General features: G+C 35.7%; 1 protein-coding gene across 1 annotated transcript in view; it reads right to left on the bottom strand.

The window, feature by feature from the left end:
• Window positions 1-2,469: 2,469 nt before the first annotated feature.
• Window positions 2,470-18,267, bottom strand: part of GLRB (glycine receptor beta) — an 81,444-nt gene continuing 65,646 nt past the window's right edge. Inside the window, exons 7-8 of the mRNA XM_003794702.2 lie at window positions 13,256-13,548; window positions 2,470-2,766 (exon numbers count right to left, since the gene is read on the bottom strand). Coding sequence (XP_003794750.1) covers window positions 2,470-2,766; window positions 13,256-13,548 — 590 coding nt within the window. The remainder of the gene's footprint in view (window positions 2,767-13,255; window positions 13,549-18,267) is intronic.

Raw genomic sequence — 18,267 nt, 5'->3', positions numbered from 1 at the left:
CAGTCAAAAAATAAAAATTGCAAGGTTAGTTCAATACTCTGGTTCCTCTCTGGATTGTGTAAGTCGTTTGCCTTGTATAAAGTTAGTTCAAAATTAAATTGAGTTACTATGGAGTGAGAGTGCAGACTGCTCAAACAGTCTGATTAGCTTAAAGTAAGAAACTGAATTCATGTGGTGTGTGTTAGCAGCAATGCAGAGGAGATGGTAAGTGTTAAGAGGGAGATTTATAGACTTGGTACTTAAAATAAGAGTGCGGGAAAGGAAAGAAAATTTAACCGGGGTGACTGGAATAGCAATGACTAACATAAATAGAAAATAAGAGGACTTACTGATTTGTGTGGAGGTGATAATTTTTATTTGGAAAACACTGTGTTGCATTTGCGGTATCTGCAGACCATCTTCTAGAAATACATAATATTAAAAGCACACATATCAGAACTGTGCTGGAATTAAATTACTAAACCTTTGAGAGAAGAGTTACAAACCAATTGTCAGCAGACACCTCTCTGCTATGATCACTATCTAAAGTTCCTTTTTTAGTTATAGATACACACTTAACTGTGGGGTAGTTATTTATATAAATACATCTGGGCATTAAAATTGATCTTAAGAAGCTACAATATTACAGAAAATTAGTTCATTCTCTTTATATTTCACAAATAAATTTCTTCATGATGAGACCCATCATCTATATATTCTATATATCTTCCAGTCAAAATTAATCTAGAACCAATTCTGTAAAATGAATATTTTCAAAAATAAAAAAATAGATTATAAGCAAATGCCTACACTTATTACAAATATAAATTTTTCATGAATTTAGTCATGTCTAGTCAAGATAATTTTTTCCTACCACACTTCCAGTAAAATGCTACTTCCCTGGCTCTTAGTTAGATATTTAAGTCCATCAGTACAGTTATTTGTAGCATTTTAAAATTATTTGAACAGCTATGCTTTTGCAATGAGAGGGGGTTTGAAAGACTATTGAAAATTGGATTATACTACTTTTAAACAATTTTGTGATAAGTGAGAATTTTTTAGAAATTAAAAGCTTCAATAAATTGAATAGCATTGAATTACAGCAATTTGCATACATCATATTTTAATACATTTTATTATTGAATTGGCCACATAAGCTCCCAACTGCCACAAAACACTTCAAATAATGTGAATATAATTCTTTTGTGTTGTTTTTATATCATATGAAATACTCAACTTCAGTTATGGCAGACATAGAAAGGTGCACTGGATGTGAGATCTCTAGGAAATGGGAGATCTCATAAAATGAGGCTTGGCGTTTCCCTTCAGGTTGGAACAAGATCAAAGTAACTAAATCTCAGTTGTCTAGACTTTTAGCAAGAAAGAAAACACAAGTAGAAATGAAGTCTAACATAAACACAGATAGTATCTACTTAATCTTTAAATATTTTGTAATAAATCCCAAAATATTCAAATAAATAAAAAATAAATTAATTCAGAAAACATTTTAATTTAGGTAAAAAATATGTAAGCATTTTCATAAAGAAGTTAAAGTCCTTTAACTATGATTTTTTCCCCCCAACTCAAGCTACTTCTAGCAATAGAATATATATAGCTTTTTTGGTTTCTTAAAAATGATGTAAAATCACACGTCTATTACTACATTCCAATTTAAAATACGGATGACTGTTTTTAAGGCACAATGTTTTGTGTACTCTGCATCAACAAATGAAATCCGTGGAAATATATCCTAAATATTTAATCAATGAATCTATCCTTTATTTATTTTTTATTATATCAGAAGGCGGAATTCTGTATGTTTTCACATAAGTCCAGGCTTCCCTTTGTTTCAAAAATGCTTATTGTGAATCATTGTCTGACATTTTGAGAGCACAAGCACACTTTAAAATGAGCTTATTGTACAAAGTCATAATTTTTGAACTTTGTTTCTCCACAGAGCCTGCAGAATTATAACTTATTTATAATTTATATATAATTTAAATATAAAGTTTAAATAATATGTAGTACAGCTTCGCATAATCTGTGCTAATACCTTCTAAAATTATACAAGAGTCAGATGACTTTCTCTGAAAGTTACAAGGAAGGAAATTTGAAATACTACATACGTCAGAGTGGTGACCATAACAGGATTCAGCGTGCACATCATTTGATAATCAGAATTATCTGAAGTATTTGCAGTTTACACTAACCAAAGAGAAGTGTTTGCATTTATATTATGTAGTATGTCTATCTTTCGTTTATCCCTAAAGCAATATGTTCACTATACATATATACATCATTATTTGAGCACAGACATTATATAATCATGCTGCCATTCAAAACGAAGGTGCCACATTGTTATTACAATCAAATGGCATCCAAAATGCAATATATTGCTATGAAAATGCAAAAGTTTTCACAGATTGGCATGTATGAGTAAGGGTGGTCACAGGAAATGGCATTTTATTTTATACAAGTGGAAAAGATTTATCATAAGTATATAGACCAATATATAACATTGAAGAACAAGAAGCAGAAAGGAAACAACGCTCTCGCATAAAGATCAATTCTCTTTGCTGCTGTGGGAATAACAGGTTTGGCCGGGGGAGGCTTCTTGTTGTTCTTTGCCTGAGATTTTCCAAGTCCATTGTTGACTTCAATGGGTTTTCCATAGCAGTCATAATTGGATAATTCAAAATCTCTTGGTAAGCTTCCAACAATGCTGAAATCGTTAGATCTCAGATCAGACTTGGAAGTACAAACCTTTTTGCATCTAGTCTCACCAACCTGAGAATAAAAATTAAAGACAAAACATACTTAGAATCTTCCTACTTATAAAACGAATCTCTTCAAAAAAGTATTTTTAAAATTGCTAATTTCCCCCAAGAGAACATTTATTTATGCCACAAAAGACTAACAGAGATAACAGTCTACTGATGGAATATTTAAGGCTCTAAACTGTTGTCCAAATAACAAGGCTTATCTCATGTAATAAACTTTTGATTAGTTATTTTAAGTTAACATTTATGTTAGGTGCTACTAATTTTGTGAGAGTTCTCAGTCATAAGACTACTTAAAAATAAATAAAAATCCAATCTTACTTCAATATCTCATCATGACAAAGATGATATTACCAAAATGTTTGGATTACAGACATTTTTGGACTTCTAACCTTTGAATCCCTGATGGGGTAGTTTCTAAATGCCTATCCCTCCAATGAGAGCAAAATGTGTGTCTAAGCCACATTCACAAATAAGAATTAAAAGATGATCCCAGTCATCATGAACCACAAATTTACTCATGAGAGGCATTCTGAACTTGTTGGCTGAGGTTGAATTAACCAAACACACTCAGAGACTACAAAGAAATTATGTATTCTTCAGTTAAACTATATGCTACTGAAATTAATTCAGTTATTAATTTTTGAATTATTAAATTTGAATAAATTACCTCTAATATGAAAAATAATTTTAGTTAACCCTTGTTCAACATGTGTTGAAACTGTGGGGGCCCACTTACATGTAGATTTTTTTTTTCAATAAGTACAGTTTATACTGAGAGGTGAGCACTCAACTTGCTTAATTTTCTCAGTGTTTTTAACTAGTGAGTTTTGTGATTCACCTTTGGAATCTTCACTACAGATATTTACTAATTTTTTTTTTTATTTTTATTAACTCATAGCTGTGTACATTAATGCAATCATAGGGTACAATGTGCTGGTTTTATATACAATTTGAAATATTTTCATCAAACTGTTTAACATAGCCTTCACAGCATTTTCTTAGTTATTGTGTTTAGACATTGATATTCTACACCTAGTAAATTTCACATGTACCCTTGTAAGATGCATCGTAGGTGTGGTCCCACCAATTTCCCTCCCTCCACCCATCCTATTTACTAAGATTTTACTGAAAAAGTAAACCATGTCATTGTATATTGTTAGTGTATTATAGTTAGTATAGTTTTGTAATATAGTAACTATGTCTATAGTTACTATAGTTTGTATAATAAATACATCAGCTAATTCTGTAGATTCTATTTACATTTGCTAGATTATGGCTGGGTTAAATATATATATATATATACCTAATATAATAAGTAAATCAAATTATTTCCCAGCAGCACTTTGGGCACCAGGGCTACCCTTTACCTGAGCAAACACTGATGGATGCATATTTTCTAGACAAGAGCTAGATGGCAGTGTTCAGAGGCAGACCACAAAAACACCAAGTGAAAAAGGAAATGTTAATTGAAAAAGGAAATTAAAATGCATTTACACACCCTCCACTCATTATATATTCAGATTGTTTCTGTTTTTTCCATTAATTATGAATACATATTGATGTTATGTTTTTAAGATAGTATACAAGTGTTGACTTTATCATTACACACTTTATAGCACATATATATTTGTAAAATGCTATTGGCTAAGAAATGTTTTAAGGATGTTTATGTAAATATAATTGCACAAAAATACACAAATAATGTTGAGAAAGATGAATGGAGACTAAGGAACTAGAAGTTCACCTTTCTGAACAGTTCATATTTAAAACAAAGTGAGTCACCAATATACTGACCTATTTAGGGACTGCTTGTCATAAAATTGCTAAAATGTTATAAAATTATGTTTGTGAAATTGCCACAGTGCACTTCCATTGGCAGCACTGTACAAACAACTCAGTGAGGTTTTATAACCTTGGTATAGCAGTGACTCACAGCTGTGCTCATGCTGATGCGTGGTGGTGTCTTGCTGAGTGGCATTCATTATTGTTGTCGCATGTTATAGTGTCCCATCATGAGAATGTCGTGCTTGAATTACAGCAATGAACAGACATTAAATTGCTTGTTAAACTTGGCAAGAGTGGAAGTGAAATCCAGGATATCTTAGTCTAAGTTTATGGGGATAATACCAGGAAGAAAATGGCAGTGTACAAGTGGGTTAAACATTTTTTTTGAAGGAGGAGAAAGCATTAATAATAAAGAGAGGTGAGGACAGCCAGTAATGAGCAAAAGTGATGAAAAACATTGCAAAAATTTGCCAAATTGTGCATTGAAATCACCAGTTGACTGTAAAAAGTATAAACCGATCAAATTAACTTCAATGGAGAAACAGGATAATCTTAACTGAAAATCATGGCATGAGAAACATATGGCTCTTGCATTACAACAAGAGTTGCATTACAACTGGAGTTTTTAGCCAGTAAACAGCTGTATTGGAACCTCCCTACTCACTCGATCTGGCCCCCAAGAACTTTTTTTGTTTACCCAAAGATAAAAGAAATATTAAAAAGAAGACATTTTGATGACATACAGGACATCAAGGCTTTGTTGGTCCTTCCATCAAAAGAGTTACAAAATTGCATTGAAGGGTGGACTAAGCCCTGGCTCAGGTGCATAGCTTCCCATGGGGAGTACTTCAAAGGAGACCATAGTGGTATTCAGCATTGAGGTGTGCAGTACATTTCCTAGAACAGTTCATGAACTTAATTGTCAGACCTTGTAGCCCCACCTGGTTGGGACTTTGTTTTTGTTGAGGCAGTGAAATTTACAAAACGAGGATTCCCACCCACACCTCCACACTACTTTCTAAATTTGCATTTACGACCTACCAATTATGAGAGCTGAACTGTGCCTATTCCCACACCCCCTACAGATGGTGTCCGAGTAGGCTGAGGCCTTAGCCCCTGTCAATTTGTATTCTGTATCTAACAAAATGTCCCGTCCAAAAAGTAGGGATTACTCAGTAAAGTGAAAAGCAGAACAAAGGCAGGAACTAAATCTAAAGTCTTCAAATGTGACTTCGCAAAACACACACACACACGTACATATGCGCATGACACCCATATTATTATGCCCGTTATTTCCCAGCCTCCATTCCCTGCCCCATTTAAATATCCACACTGGATTTTTGTAAAGAGTACTTTCAGCAATTAGCCTACCACCTAAGCTCGACCACCAGATGTGCAGGCAGGCGGATGTGCACACACATCCAGACGTGCACACTGCACCATCTCCACCCTTGCTCCAGGCAGACAGCACTGAAAGCCTGAGCTTCCCAGGCTTCCCTGAGATGTGTGAGGAACGTCTCAGTCTCTGCACGTTATCAGTGAACCTTGGTAAAGAGCGCACCACTGTCTTCACTGGAACAGACTCTACATATCACAGCTTGGCATTATCGTCAGACTTTCAGAGCAATCTTATAAAATCGGGGACTCTGTGGCTATCAGGGCTTTTTCTTTCTCCCTTTAGAATTCCCAAGCCAAAGGCTTTACAGGCACTAACTTTGCTTTAGAATTTACTTATCAGAACAAAGGAGCACTCTAGTTTCTGTGTACAGACTTAGAAAACAGGACTTCCTGTCACTGACATTGAGTTTGCACAAACAAAATCAAAAGTATCAACTATAGAAATGTACTGACTATAAATTAATTCTTACAAAAGTATCAACTATAGAAATGTACCGACTATAAATTAATTCTTATGGCTTTAAGTGTGGTTTTGGTATCTGTAAATAACAAAACAAGAGGCCAAATGTATGTGCTATTATAACTAAGTCACACAAAAATATTTTAAATTTTCTAACCTATGATATTCATATAAACATATTCTCAAATGTTCAGCAATTTTAACAAATTTAGAATTTTATCTATACAGTTCTATCTACACAATTTTTCAAACTGTGTACATAGAATGTTATAATTTTTTTCATAGAGATTTTTGAAATAATAGTGAACGTGTCAGCAGGGGAAGGATAATTATTAACGTCATCCTTAATGTCAAAGCAATAACATAAAAAGCACTCCAAAAGGCAAAAGTTGGTTATATTAAGTGTTCAGCCATTTAATTTATTAAAACCTCTCTCAGAGATGTATTTGCAGATCCTTGTATTCAAAATGAGGATGGATGTGTCTGGGGAGGGTGGAGAGAGGTCTATTGCAGAAGTAATTTTTAATGATAGACACAACTGAGCAAGACTGAGCCAAGTTCCCTACTGAAAAGTACTCCGGGTTTCTTCAGACATGACTCATGAACTAGCTGGCCAGTCTCTTCTTGCCCCGTTTATCACAGATTTTACACAAGCATAACTTTCTTTTTAGTTAAGACTCGCTATACCTCCTTACCATATCAAATAGATACATAAAAGTACAAAAGAGTTTATAATATAAATACTGTTTTAAACAGAAATAATATCACAGGAAAAGAATGAAACAAACTACTTATAAATGAGGCAGTAACCCTGTTAACGCACATTCTTAAAAGCAAAGTTGGCTGTATTAACCCACAAGCCACAATTTTTCACTTGCTCAGTATTATAAATATGCATCTCACTTACTTTCAGTGTATAAATTTCTGTCCCTCCTGAAAATTACTGATAACAGAAATGAGATAGTGTGATAATGAAGCTGTCAAGACCGAAAAAGGATGCAGTTATGAACTTCCCCGTGCAGACTTCAGCCCCTAAGGTTTTCTTCGTGGTTTTTTTAAGTCTGAAGCCACACACATTTAAAAATAAATAATTTGTGCGATCGTTCTTGTCAGAAGACCTAGCCTTGATTTTAAGGTAATAGTGACTTCTGCAGACCATAAAAATATGAACAGAGGGAATGATTTCGATTTATTTTACCAAATTTAAATCAATCCTTATTTAAAACACATAGTAGCATAAAAAATCTCATTCACACAGAAGCAACAGTCTTTGTTCTGTAATTTATTCAAATTTGTGGTCATGGATACCCTTTTGTCCTTTATTCATAAATTCCTTGTGTATGACACCTACGAGGTGCTTGGAATAGGATGATGTTAATAACATTAGGTCCTCACAGTTTTGTTAAATTAAAAAAAGGAATGTATGAACTAACAAACAAATTAGTGATCAATAATTGGGAGAGAAAACCCTACTTTTAAGGGGAAGAGATGTATGTAGTATGTAGTATATGTAGTATGTGTATAATGACATATTATTATATTCAGGCAGCAAATTATAAAAAGGTTATACTCAAAATTAGATTAAATTTATCTTTTCTGTCACCCAAGCTAGAGTGCAGGGGCATTATCATTATTCACTGTAACCTCAAACTCCTAAGTTTAAGTGATCCTTCTGCCTCAGCTTCCCAAGTAACTAGGACGATAGGCACATGCCACCATGCCCAGCTTATTTTTAGTTTTCCTTTTTAGGGATAGGGTTTCACCATGTTGTTCCTGCTAGGTCCAAGCAATCCTCCCACCCTGGCCTCCAAAACTGCTAGGGTAACAGGTGTGAACCACGGTGCCTGGCCTACTTTTGTATCATTCTTTTCTTTACCAAGCGTGACGTTACTTTATAAATAAGCTTTCTATAATCCATTTTTCATTGCCTCCCTTAATTACTATTAGTATTCTGTCTAAAAATAAATGACATCTCATCTAAAAGTATTTGGCAAAAGTCACATTTTGAAAAAGCAAAATGCATCAGAACAAACACATTTTGAAACCAAAACTATAATTATAGATTTTCACTGCAAAACCACTGAATTAAAAAGACAACAATTTAAAAATTTCTACTATTGCAGTTTCTTCCATGTCAATATGTACCAAGCTTATGAATGTATCAATTCTTAACTCTCTAAGCAGCTCTTCTGTATGGTAAAATGTTATCATGTTATTGTTTCAGAATTCAATCAAGTTTGTTTCTATTTGCAGCTAAAAGCATAGAGAATTAAAATATAGAAGTACTTAAATGAGTTTAAATTTTATCCATCAGGTATTCATTTTAGTACTTGAAAGATAACTTCAAAATAACATAACTGGACTTAATAGGTCATGGATCCTCCTATCCTTTATATTAATGTTCATAAAAAAAAAACTTAGAATGTTCTGTAATGCTCTGCAAAGCTGGTTTAATTAGTCTCCTTCTATCAATACTCCACCTGATAGAATATATTAAGATAGCAAGATCATTCGCAGATAGGGAATTTCTCTTGTGATTGAAGTTCCATTATATAACAGAGAGTAAAGTGGGTCTGGTGTTACTGAAATCAAGCACCTGTTCTATGGAAATGCTTTGCTTTCTGTGTCCACGTCTTCTCACCAGGGTTCAAGTTAGAGGAGATTAGTGGGCTGGAAACATGAGACAGTGGTAAAAAAAAAACAGGGAGTTACAAAAACAAGGGTAGGTAGATAGGGTCAAAAAATAGAGAGTGACTTCCTTCGTGTAATGTAAGATCTCGCTTATCTGGCAGGAAGAAATAAGTACAGTATATGTTTCTGTAGGGGAAGCAAATTTCTGACACAGAATATTCTTCTAATACCAATTCTCTGATGTGCTAAAGCCAGAGGTTCCCACCTTTTGGTTTCTCTGGGCTACACTGGGAGAAGAGTTGTCTTGGACCACACATTAAATATGCAAATACTAATGGAAGATGATGAGAAAAAAAAAATCCACATATACTTTTCATGATATCTGCTATCACAGATTGGCTAAAATGTCCTCACATAGTTAATAATCCTAATTAGGCAGCTGATGTTCAGAGAGTCTTTTAAAAATCATTGAGCATTTGCAATCACTAATATAGACAAAATGCATATTCAATTAATAAAATGTCTTTGGATTATTTTATCATAAAAGTAAAAGAAACAAAAAAACATGCATGGGCAACATAAAATATTGGTTTTAATTTTACTCTTATAGGTTTCATTTTTTAAAACAGTTGGTCGGAAATGTGGATGCTGCCAGAAGAAAAGACACGAATAAGGTGCGACTGTGAAATGAGGGGTATTTGTCTCCAGGAAGTTAGGACCTATAAAAGTCCAATAGAGAGACATGATTAATTTCTTCATAAAATTTCCTGTCAGATTGCAGCTTTATGTATTCCATTTGAAAATGGCAGGTAACATATTTATGTCAACTGAAAATGAGGTCACAAATGCAGAAAAATATCCATTATTTTCCCGGAAATGTGTTTTTCCAATTTTTGTATCCAATCAAAAAGCAAGGCTGCATAGTCTTGGCTGTTCACAGGACTGAGTTTATCCAATGTGTCAACATGGGTACCATTGCTTCTTTAACATGAGCTGGCCATAATTTCAGGTTCGTTTGGAACCCTGCTAGGGGTTGAGACATCATGGGTTTCACCTTGCGAATGCCTGTTTTAAGTTATTTACATAACCAGTTAAATCTGCTAAAGATACTAAATCTGTAAGCCAGTTTTCATGGTCAAGTTCTGGCACAAATTTTGTTGCTGTTGTTGTTTTTCTTAACTACAAATGTTTTTGTTACTATCAGCAACTTAATAACGTATCACAAATCATAAAGGCTTTTTCAAAATTTGGCCTCCACTTAGCCATCTTACTTCCAAAAAGTAAACTATGTCATCATAGTCAGCATCAACACCTTTAAAGAATTCCTGGAATTGGGGATGATTCAGTCCCTTGGCCCGTATGAAATTCCCAGGCCAGATGATGATTCGCATGATGTTATTCATTTTTAAAGTTTTTGTGTGTAAATTTTCTTGATGTACTATCCAATGATTTTTCATCAAATGTGAGTTTGGGGCAGTGATGGCATCATCTTCTATTAATTTTACAAGTTCCTCTCTTCTACCTGCCATCACCAGGGCACCATCAGTAACTACAGCCGATATGTTGACATTGGAAAAAGGAAACTGATTTAACTATTTTTTCACTGCTTCCTACGCTGCCATTAGTTGAGTCTTCTAATGGCACTACAGAAACCATTTCTTCAGTGACGTTATATTCATCATGAATACCTCCGATAAAAATGGCAACTGACCGTATTTGTAACATCGGTGCTGCCATCCGTCACTAAAGCATAAAATTTAAAATTAGCAGCTTCACTCTCCAAACGTCTTTTGGTAGAATTTCCTATTTTTTCAATTTGCCTAGCTATAATCTGATGAGACAAACTGATTTTAGAAATATCTACCTTTTTGTTTCAAGGCAAAATTATTTCTGCCATGCTTTCCATACATTGCTTAATAAACTCACCAGCGGTAAATAGTTATGATTTTTTTTTCTATTAAATATGCTACCACACAACTAACTTCTACAATGAAATCTGAGATGTAACTTTTTTTTTTGGCTGGTGCTGGGTTTGAACCTACCACCTCCAGCATATGGGGCCGGCGCCCTACTCCTTTGAGCCACAGGTGCCACCCGAGATGTAACTTTTTAAAAAAATTTTGTTGAGAAGACAGTTTTTTTTTTTTCAGTTCCACTATTTTGTCCTTATGACGCAATCCTTCACACACACATAATTTGACGGTATATTTTTGCATATAATGACTTTTCAAATTCTAGTCTCTGAAAATCTGTACTAATTCCCTACAAACTAAGCTGAGTGCCTTACTATTAGCCTCAAATAAAAATAGACATCTGTTCACTTTTTATTGAAAAATCTTCTTCATCCATAATTTTTCTTTTGGGGGGTTCTGTTTTTACGAGATGTTGTAGAAGTTGGCAGGGGACTTTAAAAAAATAATAATAGATAAGGGACTGTATTTACTTTTATTATGAAAACTAATTGAAAGGAAAATAGAAAGGAAGGTTTGGGTCCTTCCACATCAGAGCTGCCAATGTAAGGAAAGGCGGAAAGTCGATGGTAAAGTGAGGTGGCGATGAAGGAGGCACCACCAAGGTGTGCAAGTGCCGGTAATCATCAAATAAAGACGCTCACCTGACTGCTAACTAGCATCCGATGCCTCACATTGCAACGGCAGGTTGAAACATGACTGATGCCTGCTGCCTCACCATGTCATCGTGAGCACATGTCACATCTGATGGTGTTAATTCGACTCTCTGCCCTTGGAAGACGACACACTGGAAGCTGCACCTCTCTGAACTCGGAGCCACATGTGTGCAGATAGCGAGGGCACACTGTGTCTATGTCCCATGACACTGTGATGGGACGCTGTCTTCTACAAAATTCATGCACAAGAACTGCCTGATTCCATACACACACACAGACCCCCCAAATCTCATGATGTTTTAGTAAATTTACAATTTTGTGTTGGGCTGCACTCCCAGCCATCCTGGGCCGCAGGTTGGACACCCCGATGCTAAAGCACCCCCTTAAACAGCCCCTCCCTCGGAAGGCTCTGTTATCTTCTTAGATTTGGTAATAATAGAAATGCAAGTATGATGTTGGAAAAGGGAACAAAAGGGAATAATTTCCTTGAAAGGGTGTTTCCTCAGTGCAGGGTTACAGTAAGTCTGAAATGGCCCTGGAGATGGTACGGGCAGAAAGAAGAGCAAGCCTGAAGAAGCCTCCCCGAGGGTAGCAGCAGAGCGTCTTGTCTTCAGGCTCAGAAATTGAGTATAAACAACTTAAATGGGAAAAAATATATTAGAAAGTCCACAGGCAGCCCCATGTAAGAATGGTTCATTTGCTTTTGTATCTATAAAACACCATGTGACGTACTTGTCCAGCACTCCAGGCACGGGGAGTAGTGGCAATTAGCAAACTGATAGCACAGCGTGGGACGGGGCCTGGCCAGAAGCAGAGCAGGCGAGATTTTCAAGGTTGTCAGATGGCATGGACCTATCTGTCACTTGTGGAATTTACTATGGGAATGGTCTTACAGTTAGCTGTCCTTCCCAAACAGAGGGCAGCAATCACAGGCACTCCAGGGTAAATGGACATCTAACTTTAATCCACAAAGCAGCCTGGTGCTCCAGGATTTATCGCTGCTCCTTATTCTCAGACCCAGGATCAACTGGTGAAATCTTATCCAGTTCTTTTACAGACACTCACCAGAGGGCTGGACAGATTTCTACCTTTGCGTATAGTTTCCCTATGAACCAAACATCCAGTAAATACGTGGACTGCCAGACATGACCCATATGAAGCTCTCTAACTTAATGGGGAATGTTGGGAGTTGTAACCAAGGGCCTGGGGTTCCTCAAGTCTTCAGTGTTGGCAGGTCAGTGATGCCCTCAGTTCTCTGTAAACCACAAGGAGGTAGGTTAATGTTTGGCAGGATCTGCACATTCAGTGGTGACTATCAAAGCAGAGCTGTGTCCTTAAACTTAGTGCCAAGAACTCAATAAATTTAACCAGATTTTAATCCCTGCCCCCTTAGGTATTTGACCTAAGTGTTTTGAATGTTTTCTAGAAAGCACATTTTTCAAAAAATATGTGGAGCTCAGTTCTTTTTCATATGTGATAAAAAATACAGGTGAATATCAATTCCATCAAACCTTTGCACACACAGAAAACTCCCTCTCCTGAGGCTGTGGAGAAGATGCCGGGAATCATTTTGCTGGATAATTTCATTCTTACCTGCAAAGTGCTAATATGAACAGGGGTCCCTGTACCATTCACGGGATTCTTTTTGGCCGCATTTCCGCCTTTTCCATCTGCTTGCTCAGCCTTAGCAATTCTGGCTTTTTCTGCTTCGACCCTTTTGGGGTTGTTCAGCATCACCTGGACCACAGCATACTCCACCAGGGAAGCAAACCCAAAGAGCAGGCAGGCGATGAGCCACACATCAAGAGCTTTTACGTAGGACACTTTGGGGAGCTCCGCGGCAAGGGTGGTGCACTCAGAGGCCAAGCTGAGGACTGAGAAGATGCCTGCAGCAAAACACACAGGAATTAAAGTCTCTTATAAAATGCTCCTCAATCATCACTCTTCAGCTCAATCCCTCTCCAGTGACCTTCCAGCGGACCATGAACAATTTATCACGTTGCTTTAAAGATCAAAGACTAGAAGAAATAATCAGTACATAAAATTTATCCAAGGATTATTGATTATGATTGGGAATGTTGATGAATGCTTAGTCATTAGAAAAAAGAAGAAGAAATTAGACCAAAGTGAGAAAATGCAATTTGGATTTGTTATAAATCAAAGGTGCCTAAAACTCTTCTACCATCTCTTGGAGGAAGGCACAGAGCACTGATTATAGATGATTATGTATTTTATTTTTCACCATTGTTTTAGATAGATTTAAGCTTACAGAGCTGAATTAAGCCTCCAAGAACAACTGAAATCAGAACAAGCATGCTTATTAGAAAGCAACTTTCTAATAAGTTTCACACACACACACAAAAAAAAATCTAATAGAGAAGGCAAAGTGGAGAACAATCCTGATGATTTCCTGACTTCAGCTTTTCGAGGACAGGGGTAAAGTTCTGCTCTTTGTGACATTACTCATATACTGGAAGCTAGTGCATTATCTTTCAATTTGAGTAAAGTAAATGTAAATCTTTAAGAAAGAATTTGAATAATTTGTCTGTCTTCCCACTTGTTACCCTCCTTCCCAATTTCCTTTCTCTCTTTCCCCCTTCCATCATCTTTTCAAGAAAAGGGATGACAAAACATAGCCTGCCCTGGGCTACCAGGAACACATGGAGTCAGAAAAACCTTCATCTGACGTCCAGGGAGAATCCCTTTAAGTCAAGCAGGAAATAGGTTGGATTTGGCTCTATGGATCCATCTCACTAACTGGGGTGAATGTATGTTTTTCATTTTAGAAGTGAATATCTCTGAGAATTAATAAATATATCATCCTAAGAATTAAAGGTGGACTTGACTCTCTTTTCTCTTTCCATGAAAGGATAAGCACTACATTAGCATTAATAATCAGTTAAAACTGTGACAAATCTATCAAGAGCACCATTTCAGAAGTTTCTGAAAGGTGTCAAGTTTTTCTGGGTTCAAGAACCTACAACACTTTCTATTAGAAAGAAAGACTTTCAACAACATACAACTTCTGCAGATGAAAACAATATCAGATGTATATGACTCAATAATTAACCTCAATCCTGAGGAAATCTAAGAACTAATTCATAGAACCATATTTTAAGAATTAGTATAGACTCAAAGTTTTCTAACCTGGAAATGAAAAGTAACATAAAAGATCTTACAGTTGCCGTCCTAAACTATAGTTAGTCATATCCATGGGCAATAATTAGACAAACCATCATTCACGTCAATTTTTTTATTGTTTGTCAAATCTGATTAATCAATCCATCAATTGAATTAAGCTTTACTTAATTCTTTGAGGTAGAGTATATTGATACTACTCTCTGTCTTTCCACAGTATTCACAGTGATCAAGGATCTGGATTGTATAAAATTTTAGTAAACTTAGTTGCTGTAAACTTGAATATTTATCCTGACATATAAGAAACTTTGCAGGGAATTTGAGGGTAGTACCAGATTGTAGAAGCTTTTCAAAGTCCTGCTATGGATTTTATACCACATGTGGTAGAGAATATTAAGAAGTCTGAATTTGGGGGAGAGAAATTACATTATCATAAAAATGTTTAAATCACATTACTTTGGTATGGGATAAAAAAGGAGATGGAGGATGAAAAACAGTAGTTGAGGAAACAAAGCACAAGGAAAGGAAGGGCTAGATAATGGCCAATATGAAATAATTTGAGAGAAAACATTTGAAAGACTTAGTTAATGACGCAAGATGGAAGGAAAAGATTGAGACAAAGTTTTGACCTAGATGATTGGAAAAATGTTTGTGAACGATGAGAAAAGGAGCCCACAGAAAAGGGGGCGACATTGGAAGGGAAACATTGAAAGGCTCAAGGCCAAGAAGCAAAGAACCGACGATGATGATCCTGATACGGTGTAGTGCACCTGGGAATTTGGAAGAACTTTCTGGAAAGGAAAAATTAGCCAACATCTTTCAGATGAGTGTCATGCTGAAAAGAGAGAGCACTTTGTGAGGACTGGGCGTCAGAGAGGGACCATCAATGAAAAAGATGAACGGACCATCTTTTAGAATAGAATCACAACACTCATATCTTTTAGCAGGAAAGGGCGGGATTTACAATTCCAGGCATTACTTTAGAAACAAGGGTAGTCACTTCTATCAAGGCTTTTATCATTCAAGATAAAAGAGTGGAAATGGATTAAGTTTAGGAGGAGGAGAATGTGAACACGTGCTATGTGTCTCATCTTCAGGAATTACATTGTAACAGGGAATACCCTTTTGCTGTTTTTACCCTGAAATTAGAAATCTGAGCAAATAACCTAACTTTGGACAAATATTTTATCATTATCACAATATAGCCTTCAAATGGAATTAATTCACTGTTTAATTGTGCATAGGAAAATTCTGTCCAAATTTTAATAAACCAATAGAAAGAAATATAAATTCATCATAGATATGGATTTTATAATGTTAGCATTATATTCTCAATAAACTGTACCTATGCTCCTCTTTAACAAATTCTAAGACTTCTTGGTATAATATTTCAAAAACATGTTTAAACTATACAAACCTCATTTCTCAGACTATTTCCTACATACTATGGAAATAAATCAAGCCTAGGTTTCAATTCTGGAAAATGTCATGAAATCGATATTAACTCTTACAAATAGATGTAGAGTTTTCAAAGGTCTATGAAAAGTTAAAACTAATAATACAAATTAATTTTTTAATACATATGCCATATAAAGAGGCTGAATTGAAAAAATGTCTTGAGATAATCAAGGTTATTGAACATAATTCAAGGCTAAGGTTATCTCACTCATCAACATGCAGTCAGAATTTTATAGTCATACAACCATCTCGATTATTCAAGATACACAGAGGATCCTCCATGATTGCCTATGAAATGTCTGGAGAATTCTTGCCCAGCTAATCTCAGAAGAAGAATCTACAGAATAATTCCTTAACAGTATATATGCTAGCAAAATACCGGTGAAAACAGAAAAATTAAAACCTAGAAAAACAAAAGAAAGGAATAAAGGCAAGGAAAGTAAAAAAAGAAAGCCAAAAGAAGTGGAGAGTAGAGATAGTAGGAAATTAATTCAGAAGCTACTAATCTTAGCATATTGTCATTTCATAAGTTCTTATAGTCAAAGGATAGTAAAAGGAAAAGGAATTGTGGTAATATTATATCATTTATATTATCTTTTTATATAAATGACTAAAAGTTATTTGTTAAAAATGTGTATTCCTTTTTGCAACAACTAAAATAGCCTATGTGCCAGGAAAAAGAAGTGTTATAGGATAATTTACTTCAGAGTATTGCAAAATGTTACTTCCATAACTACTTGCATAGATACCTCTATACTTACAGAAATAACTTAAGACAAAGTTGTTAACTAAAATTCACAGGGAACTTTGATGTTTGTGAACAATGGAACAATTAAATAAAAAAAAAAAGCCTGGTAGAAAAATTAAAGCAGACTAGGGAACTGAATTTTTAAGAAGTGAAATAATTTGAGTGTAAATATAAATAATCAGTTCATGCAATATGTTTTCTCCTAGTGCTAGTGCTTTGAAAATATCAATAAAATAAAAAAACACTTTAGCAAGAGTGATCTAGAAAAAAAAAAAAGAATCCACAATTCGACAATATCAGGAATGAATGATGGGACATCACTACAGCCATACGTTAAAAGGAAAAGGGAGTGCTATAAACAAAACTCATCCAACCTCTAGAAATCAATTGCTGTAACTCACCAAACAAGAGAAGGCAGCTCCCTTAGATGTTTAAAAATCTACTCGCTCACCTCTCTCTGTGCCCTTACACTTATTCTGCTTCTCTCCTAATACTGTGGACCAGGGATCAGCTAACTATTACCCAATCTGGCCCACTGCCTATTTTTATAGATAAAGTTTTGTTGGAACACATCCACACACATTTAGTCACATGTTGTTTATAGTTGCTTCAGCATTACAACAGCAGAGTTTTATGATGTGACAGAAAGTACATGGCCCACAAACCTCAAATATTTACTATTGGGCCTTTTATAGGAGTTTGCTGATCCCTGAAACAAACACATTTTGTTCCTAGCAAGAGCCAGTCTCCCCCTGTCCCGTCCCCATCCCCTCTGGCTTTCTCAAGAACACTGCTCCTGCACTTTTTTCATCTCTCTGTTGTTCCTTCACCGTTAGTTTTCTCCCATCAGAAATAAACATACTATGATTTTGTCTTAAAATAAGAGAAAAACCTTCTCAACTCCTATTCCAACTCCAGCTATTTCCCCATTCCTTTTCTTTTGATAGCTAATAATCTTCAATCAGTGATTTAGATGGAGTGTTTCTAATTCATCCCCTCCCCTTTGCTCTTGAAGCTGTGCCAACCAGGATTTCCCCTTTTCCTCACTCCGTGGAAACTGTCCATATCATGGACACCAGTGACTTCCTCAGCACGTTTAAGCTGAGGAATCTTAGCCCTCACTTTACTTGACCTGTGAGCATGTGGTTGATCACTGCCTTCGCCTGGAAACACTGTCTCCACCTGGCTTCTGGGAGATAACGCCATCGTGGCTGCTCCTCATTTTTCTCCGTCTTCTCAGAAGTCGACTTCTTCTCTGTTT

Source organism: Otolemur garnettii, unplaced genomic scaffold (assembly GCF_000181295.1).
Source record: "Otolemur garnettii isolate 467f Iridium unplaced genomic scaffold, OtoGar3 scaffold00085, whole genome shotgun sequence".
In the NCBI taxonomy this organism is placed as follows: domain Eukaryota; kingdom Metazoa; phylum Chordata; class Mammalia; order Primates; family Galagidae; genus Otolemur; species Otolemur garnettii.
Note: the sequence above shows the minus strand (reverse complement) of the source record. Positions and strands in the feature narration are given on the sequence as shown.